Below are 24,138 nucleotides of genomic sequence, written 5' to 3'. Positions count from 1 at the left end.
CTGCGCGCGAGCCCCGCAGCGGGCGGGCGGGCTCCGCGGCCACCGCAGCCCACCTGCCTCCCTCCTTCCTCCCCGCTTCCCTCCTCCTCCTCCTCCTCGCCCCCTCCCTTCGCTCGATTTTTTTTTTTATTTTATTTTTTTTTCCTCCCCTTTCACTCATTCCTTTGTCTTCTCGGGGATTGGCAGGTTTTATTATTCCGCCTGAACAAGCCGGGGGCGGATTGGCTGCGGCGGGCTGACGGCGGAGCCGAGCCGGAGTGTAGTTGGATTCTGCTCTGTCAGTAACACATGTGTGAGGGGCAGCGGGGAGCGCACGGACACGCACTCACACGCGCGCGCGCGGAGGGACACACGCACTGAGGCGCACACGCGCAGGCAGGCACAGGGGCCTCCTCCCGCGTCCTGCCAGCGCCGCCGCCGCAGGATCCCGGCAGCAGCTCCGCGCCCGGCCCCTCCAACTCGCCGGCTCCCGCCCGCTCCTGCGAGGCGCCTCGGCGGGCCGCGGCCGCCGGCTCCGCGCCACGGGAAGCCCGGGAGCCGCCACAGCCCAGAGAAGGGGGCGGAGGTGGGGGGGGGGCGGGGGGAAAGCGGTACAAAGTGAAGCCACATTGCCAAACTTGCCCGGCGATTGCAGCAGCGAGCGGCGGCGGCGCCCTGCGTGTGCAGCTCAGCGGCGGGGACTGAGCTCTGCAGCTCCCCTCCAGGGAAGCGGGAGCTGGAGGAAGGACCCAGGCAGACGCCTCTCATAGAAATACCTATATTTTTCCAGCCTGGGTTGCCCCTTACCGGGCGGCGGGCTCCCTCCAGCGCTCCCGAAAGCCAGAGAGAGCGCGAGCGCTGTGTTTGTTTCTTTGCAAGGAGATCACCTCAGGCGCCCCGCGCGACGTTGCTCCCCGGCCTTTTGCAATATAGAGGGGAAGCAGGTAAGAAGTGCCGGTAATTACCCCTTATTTTCCAGCGTACGTGTCTGCGGTTGCATGCCCGGGTACCTGCCCCGCCGCCGTCCCGCGCTGCCGTCGCGGCGGAGGGGCGCGGAGCGGGGCGCGGAGCGGGGCGCGGGCCCCGGGCATTGTCGCGGCCCCCGCGTACAAAGCCTGGCTGCGGCCGCTGCTTGGGGCGGCTTTCCTTTGCCCCCTTTCCAGCTGCCGCCGGGAAAGGGCTCTGCCTGCCTCGGCTGTGAATGGAGGAGGGGGAGGGCTGGGGCACCCGCTTCCCCCGTAGTAAACACTATTCTGAAACAGTGGCAGAAAAGATCAAAGTGAGCTCTCTATTTCTCTCCTCTCTAGTTCCCTTCCTGCCCCCCACACGGTCTTTTGTTTCAATCCAGGAGAAATCCGGTGAATCACCTAATTAAAACCAAGACATGAATTAAGCATCCATTTTTGTAGTACAAATTGCCAGCTCTCTGCCTGTCCCTCCCTTGGTCTCCATTAAAAAAACACCAGAGACGCTGTTAAAAGGGGGGTTTATTTTGCCTCTAGCTTCCAGCTCTGCTTTCTATTTCACTGACTCCTATCCCAGGACCTAAATTGCTTGGCTGTGTAATTACTAGAGTAAGCCTATTTAAGTTAAAAGCTTTTCTCCCCCCAACTCTAAATGAAACTTGATGAGGGCCCGTCCTTAGTTATCAAGGGAGTCACTTTCTGGTCAGTCCTCTTGATTCATCTTTTTAGATTTAATCAGCATTAAGGTATTGCTTGTCCTTAAGAGCTTTAGCTTAATGGGGTTACTGGATGATTTTCTCAGTGTAACGTTTCCCATTTTATATTTATATTTGCCTTTTACAAAGACAGGCTAAGGTGGTGGTATGGAGTCTTTTTCTTTCTTTTAAGAAATCCGAAGTGATTTAAAGCGTAGGGAAACGGTTTAAAGACTCAGAGCAGGAAATGCAGATTCATTTAGGCTGTAGCTGGAAACTGTAACAAAAGGCAATTCCTTGAACAAATGCATCAGAAATCAATTTACATAAAGGTATATGATGCGTTCGGATAAATGCAATGCTAATGGCTTTTAGAGTGGTTTTCTTTCCAAGTCTCGGGGTTTTTGTTACAGCTTAATTGGTGCAGTTCTTCTGGTTTATTGTGCGGTCACTGGACATACCTCCAGGTACTCTTTCTGAGGAAATGTGTGTTTAAAATCAGCCTCAGTTCTCCTGCAGCCAAGTTGGGCCAGTGGCAGGAAAAGTTCGTCCTCGCTGCTCTGGAGGTATCAGCCTGAAGGTCCTTAGCAGATAGCCAGATGCCTCGGCATGAGCACTCGCGGCTTACAAGGGACAAAGACAAAACATGCTGCTTAATTGGCAGTAAATAACTTGATCTTTTTATAGTATAAGTGACTAGAGGAACACCGGGAGTTTATTGGGCTCTGGATTGAAGGCAACAAATTAATCGGTTTAGAGTAAGCTTTATGAATTGATTCCTATATTATCTCTCGGTTGTCCTGCTTGCATAAAGCATTTATTAGAAAGTGAAAAATGCCTTTAGTGGCAGTTTTGGGGGACGGACAGAGTAACTGTACCCAGAGCGGTGCGCTTCGTTTGGTAAACTTTTGTACTTTTTTTTCCCTTTTTTTTTTTTTCCTTTTCTCCTCTCCCCCCCGGGTAACAAAGCTTTAGCATTTAAACTGCTGATCAAGGGCAGATTAGCGAGACAGAAGTTGAGTATGTTTGTGTAGGAAGTTAACAGGCGTCCTAAAGTTCAATGATCTATTATTCGGGCCAGTGTCCTCAATCTGGAGTGTTTTCTCTGGGTGTCTTTATGTCTCCAAAATAAACCAAAAAAAGATTTAAAAACCCCCAAGCTCCGGCCGGTGGGTCCCGAGCCCCTCGTTGCCGCCCCGAGCCTGCAGAGTCTCTCCTGGACTGAAAAACCAGTTTCACAACTTTTTTTTTTTTTTTTTTTTTTCCTCCACTCTTCACACACTTCTTTTTTTTTTTTTTTTTTCATAAGCAAAACAAACCCCGGGACTGTTCCTGCCCGCTGAGCTGCAGCTGCAGGGGGGGCGGCGGGGCTCGCTCTGCCCCCGGGGCCGCCGCTCCCGCCTGCGGGCTGGGCCGGCGCTGCCCCGCGGGGGGCGGGCGGGGACACCCCGGCTGAGCCGCCTCCGCCCCTCTCTCCGCAGGCCATGGTGAACCCCGGCGGCAGCTCGCAGCCGCCCCCGGTGACGGCGGGCTCCCTCTCCTGGAAGCGCTGCGCCGGCTGCGGGGGGAAGATCGCCGACCGCTTCCTGCTCTACGCCATGGACAGCTACTGGCACAGCCGCTGCCTCAAGTGCTCCTGCTGCCAGGCCCAGCTGGGGGACATCGGCACCTCCTGCTACACCAAGAGCGGCATGATCCTCTGCAGAAACGACTACATCAGGTGAGGCAGCGCCCGGGCCGGCGGGGACAGCTTTCCCCTTCCTCCCTGCTTTTTTCCGCCCCCCCCCCCCCCCCTTTTCTTTATCTTTCCCCTCTTCCCTCCCTTTTTTTTTTTTTTTTTTTTTTACCTTTATTTCTGGCGGTGGGCGCCCGGGGGCGAAGGGGTGGGCTGGCTCATGATCGCTCCTTCATCAGGAGCGGGGAGACGTGCGGGTGCGGAGACGGATGTTAGCGCCTAGCCCAGGGCGCGCTGGTGCCTGCCAAGTGGAGGGAAGAGTTGGGGGGCGGAACGACGACTGTAACTTTAAAGTGGTTTGTCAGCACAAAACAAGTCCTAACTAAAAATAAACAGCAATCAGAGAGGCTAAATTAATCTGCTTTGTTGTAGTGTTGAAGGAGAAGTGTGCATATCTGAACGGTAAATGTTAAAATGGTAGGGCTTAAATAAGACTGTGGCAGAGGTGCTAAATAATGAAATGCCTGCCCTTAGTATCTGATTAATTATGATATTTACATAAGCACCTTTAAACTCCTTTGAGTGGAAACAGAATGACTCATTCTCTGTTCTCCTTGTGAAAGAGCTGATTAACCATCAGTTGGAGGGCCACAGGTTCTACTTACAGCAAAGAAGAGTGGCATCATGTTTGCCTTCACGTTGTTAGGCAGAGGCTTTGAACCAACATTTTTCTTAACTTCCACTGTAAAAAATGCAGGGGACAGGAGAGGAGGGATATGCCCTTGCCCTTTATTTCTTATTTCTTCTTTTTTTGAAGCTGTTTACTTTAAATGCCACAGGTTTGGGTAGGGGGAACTAAGCCTTGCTAATCTCACATCTGTTGGGGTACAGTAAGATGACACAGAGTAACCCTTCCAACGAGTTTCCAATATAATTAATAGAAAGAATTCATGAGGTCAGGTGCCCGTATGATCTTTTCAGGTGAACTCAAGCTACTTAAACTCATTAATTTAAAAGGAGGCATTTTGAAGGATTACACATTTAATTTGAGTAAATGGTTTGATAGACTGATGCACATGAATGCTTCAAGGAGGTGTTCTATTTCAACATTCAGTAATTAAAAAAACAACAAAAAAGCTCCATACCTTCCCAGCATAACAGAAATACTTATTTAAAACAAATTGTGCTATGTTTAAATGCTTCTGCCTTTTCATTTACAGTAAATGTCAAAGAGTTAACCCAGGTTTTTTTTCTTCCTGATGGCCAAAAAGTTCCACTTCTTTTTTTTTCTTCCTTTCTGGAAAAAAAAAAACAAAACACAACCCAATCAGCCATCAAGTGTTCTAAGTTTGTCTATGTTGTAAAACTTGACTTCTGTTAGTGAAGATCAAGACTGTACTGAATGTGGGCATGTGTGTGGAGACCTTGGTCTAAAAGGATGGAGCGAAGACTTGGTCACCTTGATGCTGCAGCCTCTGTCCTGATCCATGGCTGCATCTTCAGTCAGTGAAGCAGAGGAAATGCAGCCCCCAGGATCTTCGAGGAATCAAAGCCTTAGCTTCGCAGGTATTAGAGAGAAATGCTAGAAGATCAGCACATGGGGCTTTAATGGTGCTTTTTGGTCATCATCCTAAGCAACAATCCTAAGCCTGGCAGAATTGTAATTAAGTAGAGCAGAACGGTGGTTAGGCGAAGTGTCGTTTGAAGTGGAAAAATTGACACTACTGTAAAGATGCACTGAATAGTACAGATTCATCACTCGACCAGCATCATCAAACAAACCCTCATGTCTGATTACTAACTAATTAAAAAGAGAAGATGCGTCCACTGCATCCCAGAGGCAAGTTCAGGCAAGCTTATCACAGTCCTCTGGTTTTGTGTTGCCAAAAATTAATACTTGCTTATTTTAATGTAGGTGATTATGAATAGGATGCTTTATCAGATGAGGGGGTTGAATTGATCTCCTTGTTCTATCGCCTGACTTCTCCTTAGATCTGTGTAATTTGACTTGCTAAAATAACTCTGACAGATCCTTGCTGAAACTTGAACTGGACACCGTACACTCAAGGTGGGGTAGGACGGCCTGGCCCTGCCAGAGCTGAGCGAACTTGGAGCTTTCCCTCTGGAAATGGACTTCACAGGCTTCCACATGGGTCGTGCAGGCATGAGCAAGACCCTTGCCCTTTTCTTGCTTGAAGCAGCTTCGTTTGGTGGCTGGGGGTGATGCCACCCATTTGGCAAGCGAGTCTTTCAGGTTCCCTGCTACCATCCTACCTTCCCCCCCCATTATTTTCAGTGGGGCTTTCATGGCAGCAGCACATTCCCTTCCCCAGGCAAAGGCCAGGGACACAGTTCTGAATCGGAGAGGGGGCACACTCGACTCCACTAACATGAGGAGAAAGAGGATTGATCAGCCCAGCAGGCGCCAGGTGAAAGTGACTTGACTCCTCCGGGCCAAGACCACGGGCCCATTTCTTAATGAGCTTTTTTAACTGGCTGAGGTTGTACGTGTTTTGGGTTTTTTTTGTTGTTGTTTAAACAAGACTCTTTTCCCTTTTCCCTCTGTCCCCCCAAAAAAAACCCGACAACATATTAGCCGTGGAGGTACAACGGCGGCTTGCATGGAAAGCCAAGGTTCCTGGGAAAAGAGAGGGAGGTGAAACCCCAGTCCCATCCCTCCCCACCGAGAGCAGCGCGCTGGCAGGGAGGGGAGCGCAGCCCTCCCAACCTTAAGATGCCAGATAAAGCAGCAGCGTGGCAGCGAATCCGCACAATTAAAAGCTTTAATTAGTGTCTCCTCCATTTTCTCTTAGTTCTGATAGGTTTTATCTAATGAGATCTGGTCCCTGGCTTAGATCTGCTTGGAATGACGTGTCCGAAATGAATGAGAGCCGCGTCGCAAACAAAACATTTAATTAACAAAATTGGCCTCTAAGAGAGAGCAGGGAGAGGGGGGAGGCTGCCCAGGCGCGTCTTAAAGGGGCAGCGCCCGCGGCCCCTCCCCGGGCGCCCGCTCCTGGCAGCGCGGCGTGGGCGCAGCGCGCCCGGCCCCTCGGGCGGGGAGCGGGGGAGCCCCCCAGCTGCGGCGTGCGCCGGGGAGGGGAAGGGGCCGGCAGGCAGCGGGTTCACTGCTCTGGTAATCGGCGGCAAGCTGCTATATTCAGGGAATGCTGTCCCTTTAATTGAACAGGCTAGGTAATTAAATGGCACTTTTCCAATAGGACGTGCTAGGTAAATCTAATAGTTGGTTATTTAATATCACTTTGAAGTCTGCCCACTCAAGCACAATGACAGCACAGGAGCATGTGAACTATTAGCTAGGAAAAAAAAAACCACCAGGATCTCAAAAATTAATTAAATCGCATGCAATTTAGGGGGAACGTTTATCTTGATTTGTCATAACAGAATTAATTCAAGGCCTCCAATTCACTTGGGGGCAGATCTGTTACTCTGAATTAACCAAGCGTAATTTGGCTGTGGTGGTTTTTTTTTTTTTTTTTTTTTTTCCCTTCTTCCCCTTCACTAATGCAGCACTTGCCATTAAGCACAGCCCCCCCTTTTAAGTATCAATAGCTTCTGGTGCTTTTAAGGTGCTTGCTCTCTAGTTATTCTGAAGTACCTTTAATGGACTTGGCTCCAGGCGCAATTTCTGTGTTTCCTTTCTTTGTTACATTTAATTTAGCTGGTGCAGAATTTAGATTAAATGTAGGGAATGTACAGAAACACCAATCGCTTTTGGATCAGTTGGTCTGGATGTGCATTTCTCTTTGCTAGGGCTTGTATGTACATTTGTGGGCACAGCTCTGCGCTGTGTTGTGCAAGAGTGAGAGCACTTAAACCTGTCTCCACAGTTTTGGAAACAACTGGAACCTTATTTTGTTTAGTTTAAGTTGCTAGAGATGTATTTCTGCTGATACTGAATTTTGAGCAGCCAGATGGGAAACTGGGCTGAAAAGATTTCTTGCTGCCTTCATTCCCACCCCTGTGAAAGTTCTCAAAAAAAAAAAAGTAGGAGCGTTTGCCTGTTTGGGGTGTGGGGATGCTGTGCTGGAACCACACAGTAGTTTATTTAAGGTGGCTCAGGAAAATGCTGCTAAACGTTGTAGAGCTGCCTTGTCCATATAGGGAACCTCTTGATGTTTGTGATTGATTGCATTGCCCAATGTTGAAATATTAATGACCTTCTTGGACTGAGGACCCAAAGAGGAAACTGAAACCAATTCTGTCATCACAATTAAAGAGTCCCCTGACTTTAATTAGCCTGACCTGGGCTATCTCTACCCATTGCTGCAGTTAAAGAGAAAAGAGCCCATTAAAGTCCAGTCTGAGACCAATAGCTACTTAATTGAGCACCTAAAGCCTCAAGCCTTTTAAATCAAATACTGTCCTGGACAGGCCCCCTGGTTAGATAATTAGCTATCCAACCTCTCAGAAACCACGTGAAACAACTTTTTCAGTAAAGAATAGTTACTATGGAAGTCTTTCTTTACTGGTAAGGAGGAATAAGCCTTTTTTAAAAGATAAAACCTTTTTGCTGTTAATGGTATTGCAGAACAAAATCATTCATAATGGTAGAGAGGGAAAGGTAAGCTTAATTTACCTGGTAAATAATACAAAGCAGCATCAAGGTGTTCTGACTTTGCACGCAATTTTTAGGAGTATCAGCAGAAGATTCATCTGAAGTAACTTCCCCAAACAGAATTGTTCTGGGAACACACTTAGGGAAAATCTAAGATATGTGGAAAGCTTCTGAATCAGTTTGACTCCTTCATTAGAATTCACAGACAGTCAAGGTGTATGATCAGTTCTAGTCAGAACTGTGTAACAAATGAGTGCTTAATGAAGACAGGTAGTGCAATGATGTCAGTTTTCCAAAAGCCATGTTTTCAGTTGGGTGGTACAATCGTGCGGGAAGTTGCGAGAGCTCACTCGCCGGCTTTAGATTCTCCCAGACAAGTAATGTCTCTTCCTCTGCAGGACTTTGCCTTTCTGCCTCCACCCTAATCCATCAGGGCCCTGGTTGCCACCCCCTTACCCTAGATTTCTGGATCTTTGCTGTGGAAATGTAACAACAGCGTCTTGTTGCGTCCTCTCGTTGTGCTGCCCCTGCACCTTCTAAGTGCCAACTTCATTACGAGTAACAATGGAGGAAGAAATATGCGTATCGTAAAGCTTTGGAAGTAACCTCAATACATCATGTAGCTACTCAGAACTGGTCCTGATTTAGAAGATGCCCTAATAATGGACCCTTAGTTTCCCGACAGTTCAGTCCCTTTGGCTGGAGGTTCTGACAATGTATTAGTTCAGCTTTCCTTTTGTAACCACTGTGATTCTGCAAGAACGTGTCAATGTGTCGTGGATCTCAGACTAATTAGTTTTGAAATGGAGTTTTGATTGAACTCTTCAAATCGATGCTGCTGCAAAATTTGTTTCTCAGCTTCCTATTAAAAGCCATCTTAAGGGGCAGTTTTACTACTCTCTCTGTCGTTCAGTCGATACATTTAATAACAACTTACAGGCTATTTTCAATAAAGTGGCGACAGCAAATTAGTAGTTTGAACATGACAAGCCTCCTCTGCAAGCTCAGATTCTGAAAATTTAAAGCAATTATTTTTATATAGAGGCACACTGCAAGTATTCAGATTACGGGTATTTTGTTGTAATGCATCTCCTAGGTTGACACAAACAGAATTTTATGACTTTATTTGGACAGGAAGGAGATGCAAATATTAATATTTATTACGACACCAATCTGCTAATTTGTAAATCCTATTACTATGTTTTACATTGTGCAGAAAAGTGGGTCTGTGACCCTGCCAGCTAGTTCAGTTTCCTTTTTTACTGCAAAATGACTGTGGTAGTCTTTATAAATATCTGTATATATTAGAGACGTGCGCAAAAGCAAATAAGAGGTTTTCTAATTCTAGGTAACTCAGCCTGTAAAAGTAGAACTCAATAATCATTATTGTATTATGTTCTGAATCGATGTGTTGTGCCTTTAAATGGATTTGAAGAATTATGTATGTATTTTTCTCCACCACTCTTCTGCCTATTTCCCCCCTTCCCCCACTGCGTGTGCCCCCCCCCCCAATGGCAGATGTTGTGGTCTCATTTGATTGCATAGGAAAACTGCAGTGATACAGCAAACACCCAGAGAGATATGATGACAAATGGGTCCAGATCCCGGTAAATTACTTTCTGCTCAAATCGAAATTTCATTCAGTTTGTTGCTAGCAGAGATGAAGTAATCTAAATTGTGGACTCAGGAGCAGATAGAGGGAAGTTGGAGCAAGCATTTCATTATCAAGAGAGAGAGAAGGTTAGGATGAAAGAGATGAGCAGAGGCAAATCTAAAGTGTTGACACCATGATTGAAAAGGTTAACCCATACACATTATATATCAACCTGGATAGCAGAGAGTTTCTAATGGAAACTCTGCACTGATGGAGGTTTACTGGAGTTTCAATACACTGAGCATGATGTCTTCTTAGATATACAATCAAATCCTCTTAACCCTTTTGATGACTCATATCTCAAGATATGATTAAAGTACAAAAGAGTTCTTCATATAATTTCAAGGACACAATGCATTTAAACTCCAGTCATGAATTGTATCTTTTTTTTATGATGAACCCAGTAATCTGATAAAATGTGTGTAGTACAGAATTGTTTGTGTTTCTAGAGGTGTAAGTCAATATTTCTGATTAAATCCTGTGTAACCACATCCAAGGTAGGAGGAAGCTACCAGTTGTTACACAAAAATACACTTTTTCACATTACAACACAAAAGCAAGTTGGAAGATGGGGGTTAGAAGTCTCAAATAGTTGTGTAATAAACCACTGCAGTGATGTGCAAAAACACTTAAGAGTCTCCTGTGTATTAAATTATTCATGATCATCACCTCTGTTTCAGGTTATTTGGAAATAGTGGTGCTTGCAGTGCCTGTGGACAGTCCATTCCTGCTAGTGAGCTGGTCATGAGGGCACAGGGCAACGTCTATCATCTTAAGGTGAGACTTTTTTCTTTGTATTTTTTTAGTAGCTGATTAGTACTGCCATGCTTCTTTAGTGTAACATCTGCATCTGCTTGTGAATGAAATGCAAAGCAGTAACTAGAAATACGAGTGTATATTATAAAGCTTCCCTTAGTGTGTAGCTTTGTTCCCTCGTAATCGGTAAAACTATACTTGAGTTATGTACTGCATAGTCCCCACAGGTAAGACTAATGCCTTATTTGGAGATGCTAGAAACCAAGCAGCTCCATATCTCAACTGTACTCGCAGTCTCTGAAGTGCAGTTTTCAAACCTGCAGCATACTTAATTTGTGCTGTAGTTTCACTTGCTGTCTCTTCCTTTCCAGTGTTTTACATGCTCTACCTGCCGGAATCGCCTGGTCCCTGGAGATCGGTTTCACTACATCAATGGCAGTTTATTCTGTGAACATGATAGACCTACAGCTCTCATCAATGGCCATTTGAATTCACTTCAGAGTAATCCACTACTGCCAGACCAGAAGGTGAATACTCAACAATTACTAATAAGCTTTATTAGAGCTAAATGAAGATCAATTTCTTTTCATTCTAATAGCGGACATTCCCCACTCCTGAAAGGAGACTTTAAGTAACTGAACTTACCCTAAATAACTTAGACATGGGGTATGGGGAGAAAATACTAACCATTTAAATATGACATACAGGGTAAGTCAGTTTCCTTTGGTTTGGGCATGAGCACCTGTACAGCTGTTGAACTCCTTATGTACAAAGTGAAATGGAGAGCATACATTAATATAAACTCTTAACAAAGAGAAGTATTTTATTTTATAATTTTCAATTAAAGGCTACAAGGGAGCAGGATTCTGTGGGAGGAAAATTAGATACTTTAATATGGAAATAAATGTCTTGTGAAGAGAAGGTTCCTGAAGTAAATGAATGTATTTCACTTTAATATTAAGGTTTTAGATGAGGGAGCATGCTGGAGTTCTCTTTCAGAAGTATTTTCTTGTCTGTTTTGTATGTCATAACTCAGATTTAAAAACCAAACTGCTATTTTCTTATCACTCCATAACACTAATAGCTCAACTAGAGATTGTGCATCTCTGTGGTTGATAGCTCTTGGTTTCTAGCTAAATAAGTAAATAATGACTGTACGAATCATGTAGAGAACAAGAAAAAAATTTTCTGCTCAACAGTTGTCCTGTAACTCTGAAACTAGATAGTTTTAGATCTATTTTAATCTCCTTAATAAGTCCTAAAGCTATGCAAGTGAGTGCATTTTGATAACTGCTGTGCCTAATTTGTAACAATTACTGTCAACCTTGAGTTAAGAGACTGTTCATTCCACCCTGGTCCAGAAAAGAGTGAATGTATGACTCTTGCACATAATTGTATTCACATCATATTTCATACTGATTATGTATTGATGACATTGATTCATTTACTCTTTACAGCGCCACTTGCATGGATATTAAATCTTATTGACCACAGATGAATTTTAATTTCAGATTGGTGATAGATTTTTCCATCAGCTCTGATAGTATATTTGACTTTTTCATCATTAACCCAGGCAATCACACAGCACTGAGTTATTGCAATGAAACAAAAAGTGCACACTTCAGTTGGTAATTCTTTATAGATTTACAATAGGAACTTCATTAATGTCTGTAAGGATCACAAAAAATAACATTTATCTGCAAATAGGAATTTGGGAGATTAAAAAAATCTGGGACAAATGCTAGGCTGATCTATTCTGCAATGTACAGAATATTTTTTTAGTGCTTTTACTTAGTGGAGGAATAGGTCTAAGAGAACACAAACTGGTTTTTAATTTCCATTATTTTTTTTTTGTGTTGCTGCGTTTCAGTATCTGTTTGTTTGGGGTTTTTTTTCTCTGCCTAAATTTACTGATTAATTTTAAATATTCTTTCAAGTCTTACACAGTGAATTTAATTACATCAAAATAAACCAGACTTCTTTATTTACTTAATTTGTCAATCGAGGTGATGAGAGAGTTGAGTACAGAAGTCCTATATAGTTAGAAGAACAAAGATAATTAAGATCGGAAGATCTTAAGAGGATGTGCAGCCTCTGCTCAAGGAAGTACAAATACAGTTAAAGATTCATAGATTTATACTGTTGTGAATTTTAATGAAACAAATCTGTAATACAGACTGGCTAGCAGGGAATCTGTTACATTAATATTTGTAGGTATCCCATTTCAAAATATAGGGAAAACCATTTATCTTTATACACTGTAGTAAAAGGTTTACCTTTTTGAGACTGGTTTATCCACTTGTCTTCTATGAATGTAAAGTTTAATGTAACTTCAAATAGCTGTCTAAATTATCACTTAGTTTTATCAGTTTCTTACTATGCCTTAGCAAAACATAAAAATGATTTAGTCGTAATAAAAGCAGCAGATATGGTGAGGAACACAGAACGTGAAGAAGTACAGTTGGATGTGGCTTGCAGAGCTCATGGCTGTAGGCACCTGGTAGAAGCAAAATGCAGAGAAAATGGTGAGAACAGGTTTTTATTAGTTGTGCCACTGACTGTTTTGCTGCAGTCAGTGCTGAGGCAGATGACGAGGTGTAAGAGGGAAGACTGGGGGGAGAGAGAGTATAGTTTAGGTTTTTTTTTTTCTTTGTAATATAATCTCCAGAAAATGGTCTAAGTTCTCGTCCCAGTTTTCAAAGGGGAATTGTGGAGCACCCGAACCCGAGAAAACTGAAATACAGTTGAGGAGACAAGTTGATAATTGATACATTTGTCAGATGGATGGAGTTTTGGGAGCTGCAGGGGCAGGTGCCAGAAGAGTTGTGTTTTGTATGTTATTTTTTTAACAGTCTCTTTACAGCAGAGATGTTTTCCAGAAAGCTGTGTGTTTTAGGGCCACTAATTAAAAATGTTCTTCCACTATGACAGAGTTGGCTGTAACAGATACTCTTTATTAAACATTAAAGATCAATCAGTCTCCAGGTTATTCTACCATTAGAGATTACAGACATATTTACAGGGTTTTTTATTAAGCTGAAGAGATTGAGACATACTCTCAGCATTAAAGCACATTTCTGTTTTGGGTATGTAAGGTGTGGCAGTTATGAACTCACTATTGTCTTAATATAGTTTACAGGTTAATACCCATTAGTGTTTGGTGCAGGCAGGAAGGGCTGCCGGATCTTACTTTGTTTAAAAACTTGCATTTCTTTTTAGTTAGGCAAATGCAGTGATGTTGGCTATTCCTGCTTTTTGCCTCCCCGAGGCAATTCGCACATGTAAATTACCGCTTCCCATCACTTGCTGTGTAGTTCGAAAACAAACCTGGTTTATCTAACCTCGATACCACTTGCCTGCAGCCTTCTAGTTTGTGATGTCCTGTGTGCTGGTTCATTTGAAGGGGCTGTATTGTCAAGAATTCTCTGTGCTTTTCTGGTAGCAGTAGCTTTTTTGGTTTGGTAGCTAGTAGTAACTAGCTAATAATACCACAGTATTTCTTGGTTGCAACAGTGTTCCCACCTGCTAGAAGTGCAGTTTTTCCACCATTTGGCAATGCTCGAAGCAAACGCTTGTCTTCAGCTTCTATACTTTTAAATAAAGTATGAGTTAAGAGTATGACTCTCAGAGAAGATCTTAAAGATCTTCTAGTTTACACATCACTCAACAATTCCCTTGTAGTTACATAATTGGTGTTGTCTGTGTCCATAGTAGAAGATATTTGATGCTCATTTATTAAATATGCTTGCTGGCTGCTCCCTAATCTTTGTTCTGGACAGACAAATTACCTTTCTCACACTGAGCTTCAGCTCTGGGGAATTAAACCTCCAAGCCTCTACTACTTTAATTAGCTTGAAAGTGGGGGGTTGCAGTTACTAATAGACCCCAGGCTTTTAGTAACTTAGAGAAAGGGTGAAAAAAGAACTTCCTGCGAAGCGCAAAATGTCATTTAAAACCCATAAAAATCTAATATATATTATTTCATTTTGGTAATTGCAAACAGATTGTATTTGAAGACTATGGATGATCATTTCTATTTTATCCACGAAAGTTTAGGTTTTTATTGAGTTAGACACTTTTAATTATCACAATTCATTAACACCAGTGTGAAAGCACATGTTTGACTTCATATATTAAAATGTTTATGTAACATTAACTAACACACCAGATGAGGAATTTTAAATGTGGGGGAAAAAATCCTGAAATATCTATATTTAGCTCTTGTGCAATGCAGCATATTAACTAAAGTTGCCTTGGGAGGATATTGGCTGTACTTCTTATTTGCTTTACACACTATTTCTTCCAATTATAAGATCATATTACTGGCTTCTTCAAAGGCATGGCATAATGTTTCTTCCCTTTTAAAAGGGGCCCAGAAAAACCACCTTGTTTGTTGTACGATTTGTTACCAGAAAGTGCACTTATTTATTGTTGTTGTCTCTTTTTTTTTTTTCCCATCTGCTCTTTTTAGTAGTGAAACTGCAGCAAATGTTTGCTTTTTGCTATTTGAAATTGAAACATTAGCAGTATGAATGGTAGTGTAGAAAGCCTTAATCAAGTCACAGTTGGAAAGTAATCTAATAAAAAAGAGATTAGTGAATAAGGAAAAGATGAACGCAGTCATGTTGTAGTTTCCTATCTCCATTTTAGTATTCTAGCTAAGATACCCATTTTTATTTCTTACAGGTCTGCTAAAAGGTCAGAGTAATGCAGAATGCGTGCCTTCATCTCAAATTTTGTTCATCACAGATGGATCCCATGTCTCCAAGTAGACAAGTCACCTTTGTAGCTAGCATCAATGCCAGCTCCATACCATTGCACCTTCTTTATTCTTGATTGCCCTTCCCACATTTATTGGTGTATTAAAATGACTGAATATGAGCATTAAGGACTCCATGAACCTGGGCTAATGGGAGACTGTAGAGAAAATGAAAAAGATCCACCGGAGGACATCCTGGGGAGCAGGGGAGGGGGGGGGTGGTGGGGTGGGGTGGGGAAGATGACTAATGAAGCTAATTAAAAGAAACATTGGAATCTGCTTTCTACCCTCATTAACAATTAGCAGGGCACTGGCCAGTTTGTACCCTGTGTTTTACCTTAACAACATTCTATTTGCTCTTTGTATATTTAAGTGTTGTAAGGAAATGTGTTTCAATCAAACTGAACATGAGATAAAGATGTGGCTTTTGTGATATTCTATCACAAACACTTTTATTGTATCTCTGTAAAATACAATGTATGTATGCATGTAAGTGTTTTTGTCCTAATGTTGCTACTTCCCATGGCAAAAAAAAAAAAAAAAAAAAAAAAAAAAAAGTCCGGCTCATAGCAGCTACTGTGTAGAAATTTTCACCTACTTCTAACTTGCTGAATGAAGAAAAATCTTTTATTTGTGATATTTTCAGAGACATTTGCTCTAGTATGGTGTATTTAAATAATAAAAAAGTAAAACAACACTGAATTGAGTATGGGTTTTAGAAGCTTTACTTTTTTTAAAACAAAACAAAAAACCCCTACATTCAATGCACTGTTCTGAAACTCTATCTTACATTGTCCTGACCTTAGTTGCAAATTACTTTAAAAATATATTTTTGGTTTGGACAATTTTTTTTGTCTTATGCCAGTAAAGATTCTATTAAACTACTTAAATGTGTTACTTTTGCTAAGGATATAGAGCACTACTTCAAAATTATTTTTCATTGAGATTCCTAATTCTGGTAATAGCAAGTATATTATAATTCATATTGCAGTGAATTATGGTGGATGTATTGGTAGTGTGGTCTCTTTCTATCCTGTTCCTTTCTGCAGAATCATCTGTGTCAAGGGAGTGCATGTGTCTGAGTGTGCAAGCACGAGCGTGTATGTATAGATCATAAAAGGTCAAAGAATAATAAAAACCTTGAAGGTCCGTACCTCATGCTGAGCACTAGAACTGACTATTTATAAAAAGGAATACAATAGCTGTTCTGAGCTGAACAACACAAAGTTGTGTTCGCTGTGGTAAGAGACTAACTTTTCAACACTGATAATCTGAAAGAAAAACACATTTCCTGGGCTGTTTCCGAGAACGAACTGATCTCAAATATGATCTGTTCTCTGAAAGCAAACAAACAAAGAAAGCACCGCTCCCTGTGCCCCCCCCAAAGCAACAAAGCCTCCTCTCAGCTTTGAAAGGGAGCAACTTCATTTAGTGGGGTTTTTCCCGTCAGCTGCTCGGTGGTAGAGCTGTGCAGAATAATTGTGAGAAAAAGCTCTGAGTTTTCATGATTGTAGCAAGAACACTAATGTGAAGGCACAGCTGTGCCTTCAGTCAGGAACCTGCAACTTGCAAGCATCTAGAATGTGCCTCTGCTGCAATTAATAACAAACCATTATTAACAATTACTCTGCTTTTATAGGAGACTAATGCATTTGAAATACACCATGATTATGCTTTCTTTCTCAATTCTGTTTTTGATAAGGTGTTCACTGTTCAGCATGCTTGGTTACGCAGTGAGCTTGACTTATTTTTGTTGTGATGCCAATACACAAAAAGCTGATTTATAGATTTGTCTGTCTAAACAACCAACAGCAGATAGTGGGGTTGTTTTTTTCAGATGCTACTTCTTGACCTTTAGAATATTGGAGGTCTGCTGAATTTCTTCTTTTAACACTTCAGTGCTTGAGGAAAAATAGAGCTGTCGCAGAGAAAAAATGTTGTAATGCAGAAGTATCAGACAGGAAAGAAAAGCATACTTGCATAGTGTATAAAGCAATAAAATGAAGATATGGATGACTTGTTAATTAAATGCACTTAAATATTTTTAAAGTAAGTTTCTAAGCTTTTTGATCTGGCATTAAAGTCTTTCAGTGGAGTCCTGCAAATTGTCCTGCTTCGATATCTTTGAAAGGACACCTGAAGTCATATGAATACAGAATTCAAGTATTAGTGAGATTCTAGGCATCTTTTTGTAGTCTCTCAGTAAAAGCACTCAAGGTAGAATGTTTAACACAGAGATTTTTGGTTGTCCAATATAACCTAGAAGTGCTAAGAAGATAGCTAATAACTTCTGGGAAGTAATGTAGTGTAGCATTTAGTGTTGTAGAGGTTGAAGTTCATTAACGGCTTTAAATAAACTATTATATGACTCGTTTGTAAAGCACAGCTACCTATTTAATAGCTTACTTTAAAAGCATTTCTTAAGTTGCAGACATATAAGATTACAGATGTCACTCATGCTAGCATAATCCACATGCAGTGATGAAGCCTTTGCTTTGATGTGCTAAATTGGAGGAGGACTAATGGAGCTATGAATATACAATAGAACATATTTGAGTAGTATTCTTGCTTTAGGTAAAACACTTTCTTGAAACCAGAGGCATTTCAGACAATAAAACAGGCTCTAATGGGGATGATAGGTGTGGATAGGCAGCTACTGGAAACACTTAGATTTGTCCTTAGGTGAAAACATCACTTTTTTAGGAGATCTGAAAGGAAAAACATGTACTTGTTCACCTTTTATCACATGCATTTGCTATGCCGAGGCTGAAATACACCCTCTGCATTTAGTGCTGCTGAAAAGTCATACAAATAATCATTCAGTAAGAGCTGCCCTCACTTTCAAAAAATGAATGCTGTTATAAAAAAATCAAAGGAAATATTACTAATCTGAAATCATCCTCGTGAACCTGGATAAAATGCTCTGTCTATACAGCATCTAAATGTCTCAATCATACAAATTGTCACTCTTATTAATGAAACAATTTTGTAAAAAGATTGCCCTCTAAATGGGTTTAATGTTTTTACCTATCCAGCTGTCTAGTTATGAGATTTACAGATCCTGGCAAGCAGTGGGGCATTAAGCCTTTCCAAACCAAATTCTGTTTGCAACGAGATACTGTCTTTTCAGTCCTACATGATTTATCTTTAAATATTTTAACAGGTTAGGCAGTATCTTATAAAATATAAAATGAGAATGTCTTACAAAAATGAAGCCTATGAAATTAAGTCTTATCTTTAGAATATTAGCCACACTGAGTTTGTCTCCCTTTTTGCCTGTTAACACGGACAAAATTTGTGTCATCTAATTTTAGGGTAAATACTTAAAAAAACATTTATACATACGTATTCTGGTATCTGTTTCGCGACTTGAACAGAGGTGTTCATTGCAAAAAAACCTCACACTTGACATATACCTACCAGCCAAATAAATTGATAAAAATATTTAAATTAAAATGATCTTTAGGAATGTCTTGACTACTTAATATCAAGTCATACTATGCCAGTATATGATTAATTTTTTTTTTTAAGTATTGTATTTCTTCAGTGTGAAATTGTGTTTCATGTCTGATTTCACTGCCTGAGCCTCCTGTACATAAAGTACCAGATAACCATTGTTGCTGCTTGTTACTGTTAGTACTGTTAGGTGTATGTCTATTGTCAGTCCAGCTAAGCCACAGAAGAGCTTATTGCAATTAAATAGCAATTTGTTTCCATGAAACTGCAATTAAAGTATTACTGATCAGCCATTTTAGATTGGCAGTGCTTTCACTGCATGTTAAACAGTGAGGAGCTCTCCATTTATTTCTGCAGAGTCTGAGCTGCAAGTAACAGTGAAGTGTAGCATGCTCACCTATGTCCCTTGTCAAGTTGAAAGTATGAGTCCTCTGTGAAGCACTCTGATCTCATCACGAACATGCTGAGAGCAATGACAAGTCAGGGCTGATCTCTCTAAGTTGAACTTGCAACTTACAGGACCTGAAGTTATTACTGTTTTCTGTTCCTGTATAAGCAGGGATGTCTATGCTTCCTACAGGGGATGTTTTCAGCTTCAGATTGATTCTGTTGAGAATGGCCAGCGAGTTGTGGGCCGCAAGCCAATAACATGCTGCAGGTCCTGGCTTGCTAGAGCTGTGTAAACAGGGCTATGATAGCTCTGTAATCACAACTCATAAAAGACTAGAAGAAACCAATCAATTACCTTGTACGATTTTTTTTCTCTAATAAAAAGCAGAAGTTTATCTGACAGGGTTAGTATTTTCACACCTGTACAACAGATGAGACAGTTTAAAGCAATCCCATCAGCTTACCTGTGCACATCCAGGGTTTGCCTGCAACATTCCTGGGAAGCCACAGTGCTCCTTCCCCCTCAGAACCCACCAGCCGCTGCCCGAGTCCCCTGCCAAGCTCGGAGCCATTCGTGGTTGACTTGAAATCTGAAATGTAAATTTTTGGTGCAAATTAAAAACTTGTTTGTAAGAACTCAAAGAGGAATTAACTTTGTAGTGGTAATTATATTTCTTAATTATCACCATATTTTAACAAAGTCTAAGATGTGTTAACTTCAGTTCCGGCATTTTTGCACAGTGGGGCTGTAGACATCCTCATTTGTTGCCAGAGGGGATGACATCACACCTGTGGCATGCATGAGATAAGTGTTGCTGCATTTAGAAACAGGTTTGTGTCTCTCAGAGATGTTCTTTGCAGGGTGAAATGGCTTGGGCCCTAGTCCTGCAGTGTGACCCATGAGCAAACTGCTGCATCAGGTGGTACATGGGTAACAGGAGCATCATCCATGCCCAGCATCTGCAGGCTCCCAGCCCTTGGAAAAGGGCAGGTAAAATGTCTATGCTTAAACCTCAGTGCAAATGGCCCAGCTGACAGTAATTCATTCAACTGCAGTAGACTGGTCATATGGCTAAGCCCAAGGCCTTAAAAAAACCCAAAAGAGTCCTGTTTAATGGGAGTCAGACAGACGGTGTTCAGGATTTTTTTTTTCTCCTCCCCTGCTCTGTGGCTATTTTTTAACAAGTGGTTGTTTTCCTTTTACAGTAGTTCTAGCATTAAGTTCACATAAATGTTTTTGGTGTGCAGGAGGCTACACAGTTCAAGGGGAGGCAACAGGGATCTCAGAGGGTAGCCAGGGTTGTAAGCCCCCATCCTGCCCAGTGGCTCATGCTGATTTTTTTGTCTTGGCTCACCTAAATAATTTTGCTGAAACAGCCCTACAAACCATAGCATTAAAACGAAAACTAAGCTTGAGACATTCTTGCCCCAAGAGAGCTGTAGTGGAGATAAAACAGACATGTTGAAAAGAGGTATTCCTTCTGGTTGGGTCCCAGACCCAGTGAACATGCCCAGGAGGGAGGGAGCCACACTGCCAAGCAGAGTGAGGCTGGCAGCATGAAAGGAGCCCCTGCAGACAGAGCCTGCCCTGGTGCCTTTCTTGGCAGCAGTGAGTGAGTGGCAAGTGGTCCCCTCTGGTGCTCACCGTGCCCTTTGCTCTTAAAGGAGTGGTGGCTGTTGGGCAAGCCAAAGCTCTGTGTGCAGCCAGGTTCCTCTGCAGCTAAACCAGCCAATGCTTCTTTCTCACATTGTTGGAATGTGCTGTTAATTACATTTTGAAATATCCATATAGTTTTCCTCTTAGGGGATCTTACAAGCAGGCTTTTTGCTAACAACTTCTGTGGTTCACTGTAACCTCTCAGAATAATCATTGGTTCCATTGAACTTATGCCAGTTGTTTTGTTAAACTAAATTGAGAGAACAGGGCCTATATTCATTCTCGAAAGGCAAGAGATTGCCCTGTGATTTGGGAAAATCTTGATTGCTTACAGAAGAATAAATGAACAAAGCAGATACTAACTTTACACCTGACTTCAATTTCTTTGAACAGTGGAGAAATGTCCAGTAGGAGGTAAAAAATCCAGCCAAGCTCATAAGCCTGCCATTAATAGGGTAATTTTATTGTGCTGTAAAATCATCAGCTGCTTAAGGAAAACAAAGGGGCAATGAATGTAGTATTTGTCTTTTATTCTTAGAAAGAAACTTTAAGATCAAACAGCCCCTAAAAGACTGAGCTGATACGCATCTCACTTACATATTTTTGGATATCCTCTGATATTCATTCCACTGATGTATTTGATAGGTATTTATATCAGCCATATCAAGATGCTGCTACCAAACAGTGGAAGACTTCAGTGTTTTGCCATAAATACCCCTTGTTACTGAACTCTCAATCAGACTTGGGATCTGCAGCAATCATTTGAAAGCTGCAGTTGGTATTTTTGTGCTTATGTCACATTTAAAAAATATTATTCTTGCTTCATCAGTTAGTCTTTTTAGCTGGCTTGAAAAAAAAACATATTGCAAATGAGCTACTATTCTTATTTGTTGTTTTAAGAAGGGTAAGCACTGAAGTATTCAAATGGAACAGATTATACCTTTAATTACATCCAAACAGGATGCTGAGCTGATTTTTCTATTTTCCGTTTAATTGCTATAGTTCAAAAAGATACTGCAAATTTGTAGATGAATTATTTAAGCATAGCCTTCTGGCCTCTGTGTTTATGAGAGAGACCAAAAGAGAAAAAAACCTCACAAAACAACAACCCCAAAATAATTTAAAGGGGAAAATCACCAAATCCTTCTTTAAGAAAGAAGTTTAAATAAAACATCTGGGGGAAGACATTTTAGCTGGATATTTTTTTTTATGCTTTTTGGGAGCATCTTAAGACTCCATGGCATTTGTTTAGACCCCATTACTACACTGGGTTCCTCACTCCTGAGCGACTCCGCCCCACACTCACTTACCCATGCCATGGGTAGCCAAGTGCTGTTTCTTCTCTAACCTGCTTGTCAGTGAGCATGTTTCTTCACGGATGTGATCCCAACCAGCCAGCCTTTTCATGGATGTGCTTCATCTCCATTCTCCTACATACAAAATGAGAATAATGAAAGCAAACACAATTCATCACTTCTTAAACTAAATATATTTCCATTTTGTTTGCATGTGTGTGTGTGTATATCATTCACTGTACATATTTAGAATATGTGCTATGACATTACAGCCAGTGATAAATCCTACTTGCTTACTATATGTGTTATTTGCTGCAACATTAAGCTCTGTAAGAATCTTGTATGTAACTTGTACCAAAACTAAATATATTGTGGAATTGATGCACAGCTGTAAACAAGAGCATAACTTCCTGCTTCAATACAGTCGAAGGTGGCAGCTTGTGTGGCAATTCTTTTGTAAACAATCACAGACTTTCCAAAGAATAAGCCAGTTAATTACATTTTTAATGATGTTTTTAGAAAATAGGATTCTTGGGGAGAAAAAAACCCCCGTAACACCAACAAAGTAAATGTAAAGCTTGTACTGTATAAAGAAATGCTGTGGGAGAAAACTGGGTGGTGCTGGGCCCAGGTCTTTTGCTCCCCACCAGCTTTTTTTTTCCTTCTACTGAACATGCCTGTGTATTTTTTTTATATCTCTGCTGTGAATTCAAATGACACGGGCACAACCTATTTAATTTTTTTTTTTTCTGTGGATTATCTTATTTCATTATTTTCAATAGTGCTAAGTATGTGCTACCCACTTAGAGAGCTGATGCAGTGCATAGCAAAGCTCGAGATGCCCTCTTAAATACGCAAGGCTTATGCAAGGCCATGACACGATGAGGTTTTAAATGCTAGCAGTGTTGGCAGCTTTGAGGGGCTGATATGATACAGCCTTGCTGACACGTCACAGGTGATGTGGAGAGATTCAGGGAGAAACCAACCTAGCCGGAGTAAGAGAAGTACACAACTATTATTGATGAAGTTGAGGGGAAAGAGGCACTGGGGGCAACTGTATTAATCCCATAATAACATGAAATATAATCAGTACATTGCTGCAGGGAGGGCTAGGAAGGGAGGGAGGTGGTAGTGTCAGGGTTTAAGTTCACAGGCTTTCCCAGTTCATTAAAAAGTGAATCAATCAGAGAACCAGGTTGGCTTTTCAAAGGGCTGGCAGTTGTGAACAGGCTTCGGCCACGGGAGGCAGGCAGATGGTGTCTCTGTCCTCGTGCGGGGCTGCCGGGGCGCAGCAGCCGCTGGTTGAGATGGCCACGTTCTCTGCGTTCTACCCTGCTCAAGCTAGAAAACGTGTCCTCATGTGCTAGGGGAGATTCTGGCTGGGTTTTGGGAACTTAAAAGCTAGGCTGTGTTGGGGACATGGGCCGTATAAAAGTGATGCTGATGGATATTTGTTTACAAAGGGACAAATTGTTTTGTTTTGTTTTATAATTTCTAGAGTGGTGGATTAACGAGCAGGCAAATGGGCAGGAGTGTGCCTAAAGGACCCTCTTTGTAGGCAGCTGGTATAGGAATTAGCTCAGTACTATTAATTTTTGCCATTCCTGGACTAATCAGTGATGTGTTTTAAAGAAAAAATAGGTGGAATTCATACATGTGGATCTGGCATTTCCTACAACCTTTTGATGAAGTTTGTGCATGTACACAGTCTGGGGAACATCCTTAGGGAGTGAGCTTACTCACGTCCACAGGCTCTCTGAGGTTTAGGACAGAATGCCCTATATTTAAATAGGAGTCATGACTTCTTAATTACTGCACAGTACAACAGGGCTCAGTGAGAACATGTGGTTGTCCAAATTGGTCTGCTGTGATTGCTCACCAGAGGTATGGGAGCATGTTTAATCAGTGATCTGTAGTTCATATGAGAATGAGTACCCACCACAAGCACAGGTAGGAATACTGACAGATGGACCATATGAACCTCAGCCCTGTGTTGAGAAGATGGTACGAGAAGAGCTGTGTCATATGGATGAGTGATACAGGCTGTTAGTGGTGTCAATGTCACCTGATAGCTCCTTAGGGGGATCTGTGTCCCTTCACATCCAAATCTTCATCAGCCTCCAACCAGCTCATCCCCTGCCTCTTCCAGGGATCCTGCCAAACCCACAGTGGGTTGGGGACTGCCCTCAGGTCAGTCAATAGTTACACTGATTGCTTGAGGAGCTGTGAAGAAAAGGAAAGACATACTTTGTCAGTATTAGAGTTAAGAGAGGTAGGC

General features: G+C 41.9%; 1 protein-coding gene and 1 long non-coding RNA gene across 7 annotated transcripts in view; one reads left to right on the top strand and one right to left on the bottom strand.

The window, feature by feature from the left end:
* Positions 1 to 593: 593 nt before the first annotated feature.
* Positions 594 to 15,957, top strand: LMO4 (LIM domain only 4). Its single transcript, XM_051625556.1, has 5 exons — positions 594 to 923; positions 3,121 to 3,359; positions 10,228 to 10,324; positions 10,675 to 10,830; positions 14,990 to 15,957. The coding sequence occupies exons 2-5, from the start codon at positions 3,124 to 3,126 to the stop codon at positions 14,996 to 14,998; spliced, it is 498 nt and encodes a 165-aa protein (XP_051481516.1). The 5' UTR covers positions 594 to 923; positions 3,121 to 3,123; the 3' UTR covers positions 14,999 to 15,957.
* Positions 10,980 to 24,138, bottom strand: part of LOC127387346 (uncharacterized) — a 508,224-nt gene continuing 495,065 nt past the window's right edge. For all 6 annotated transcript variants that reach the window (XR_007890100.1, XR_007890099.1, XR_007890101.1 and 3 more), the window contains 4 exons: positions 23,926 to 24,083; positions 21,876 to 21,995; positions 19,373 to 19,498; positions 10,980 to 12,800 (listed from right to left, as the gene is read on the bottom strand). This is a non-coding gene — a long non-coding RNA (uncharacterized LOC127387346). The remainder of the gene's footprint in view (positions 12,801 to 19,372; positions 19,499 to 21,875; positions 21,996 to 23,925; positions 24,084 to 24,138) is intronic.

This window comes from Apus apus, chromosome 7 (genome assembly GCF_020740795.1).
Source record: "Apus apus isolate bApuApu2 chromosome 7, bApuApu2.pri.cur, whole genome shotgun sequence".
Lineage (NCBI taxonomy): Eukaryota > Metazoa > Chordata > Aves > Apodiformes > Apodidae > Apus > Apus apus.
This window is presented reverse-complemented; position numbering and strand designations above follow the sequence as displayed.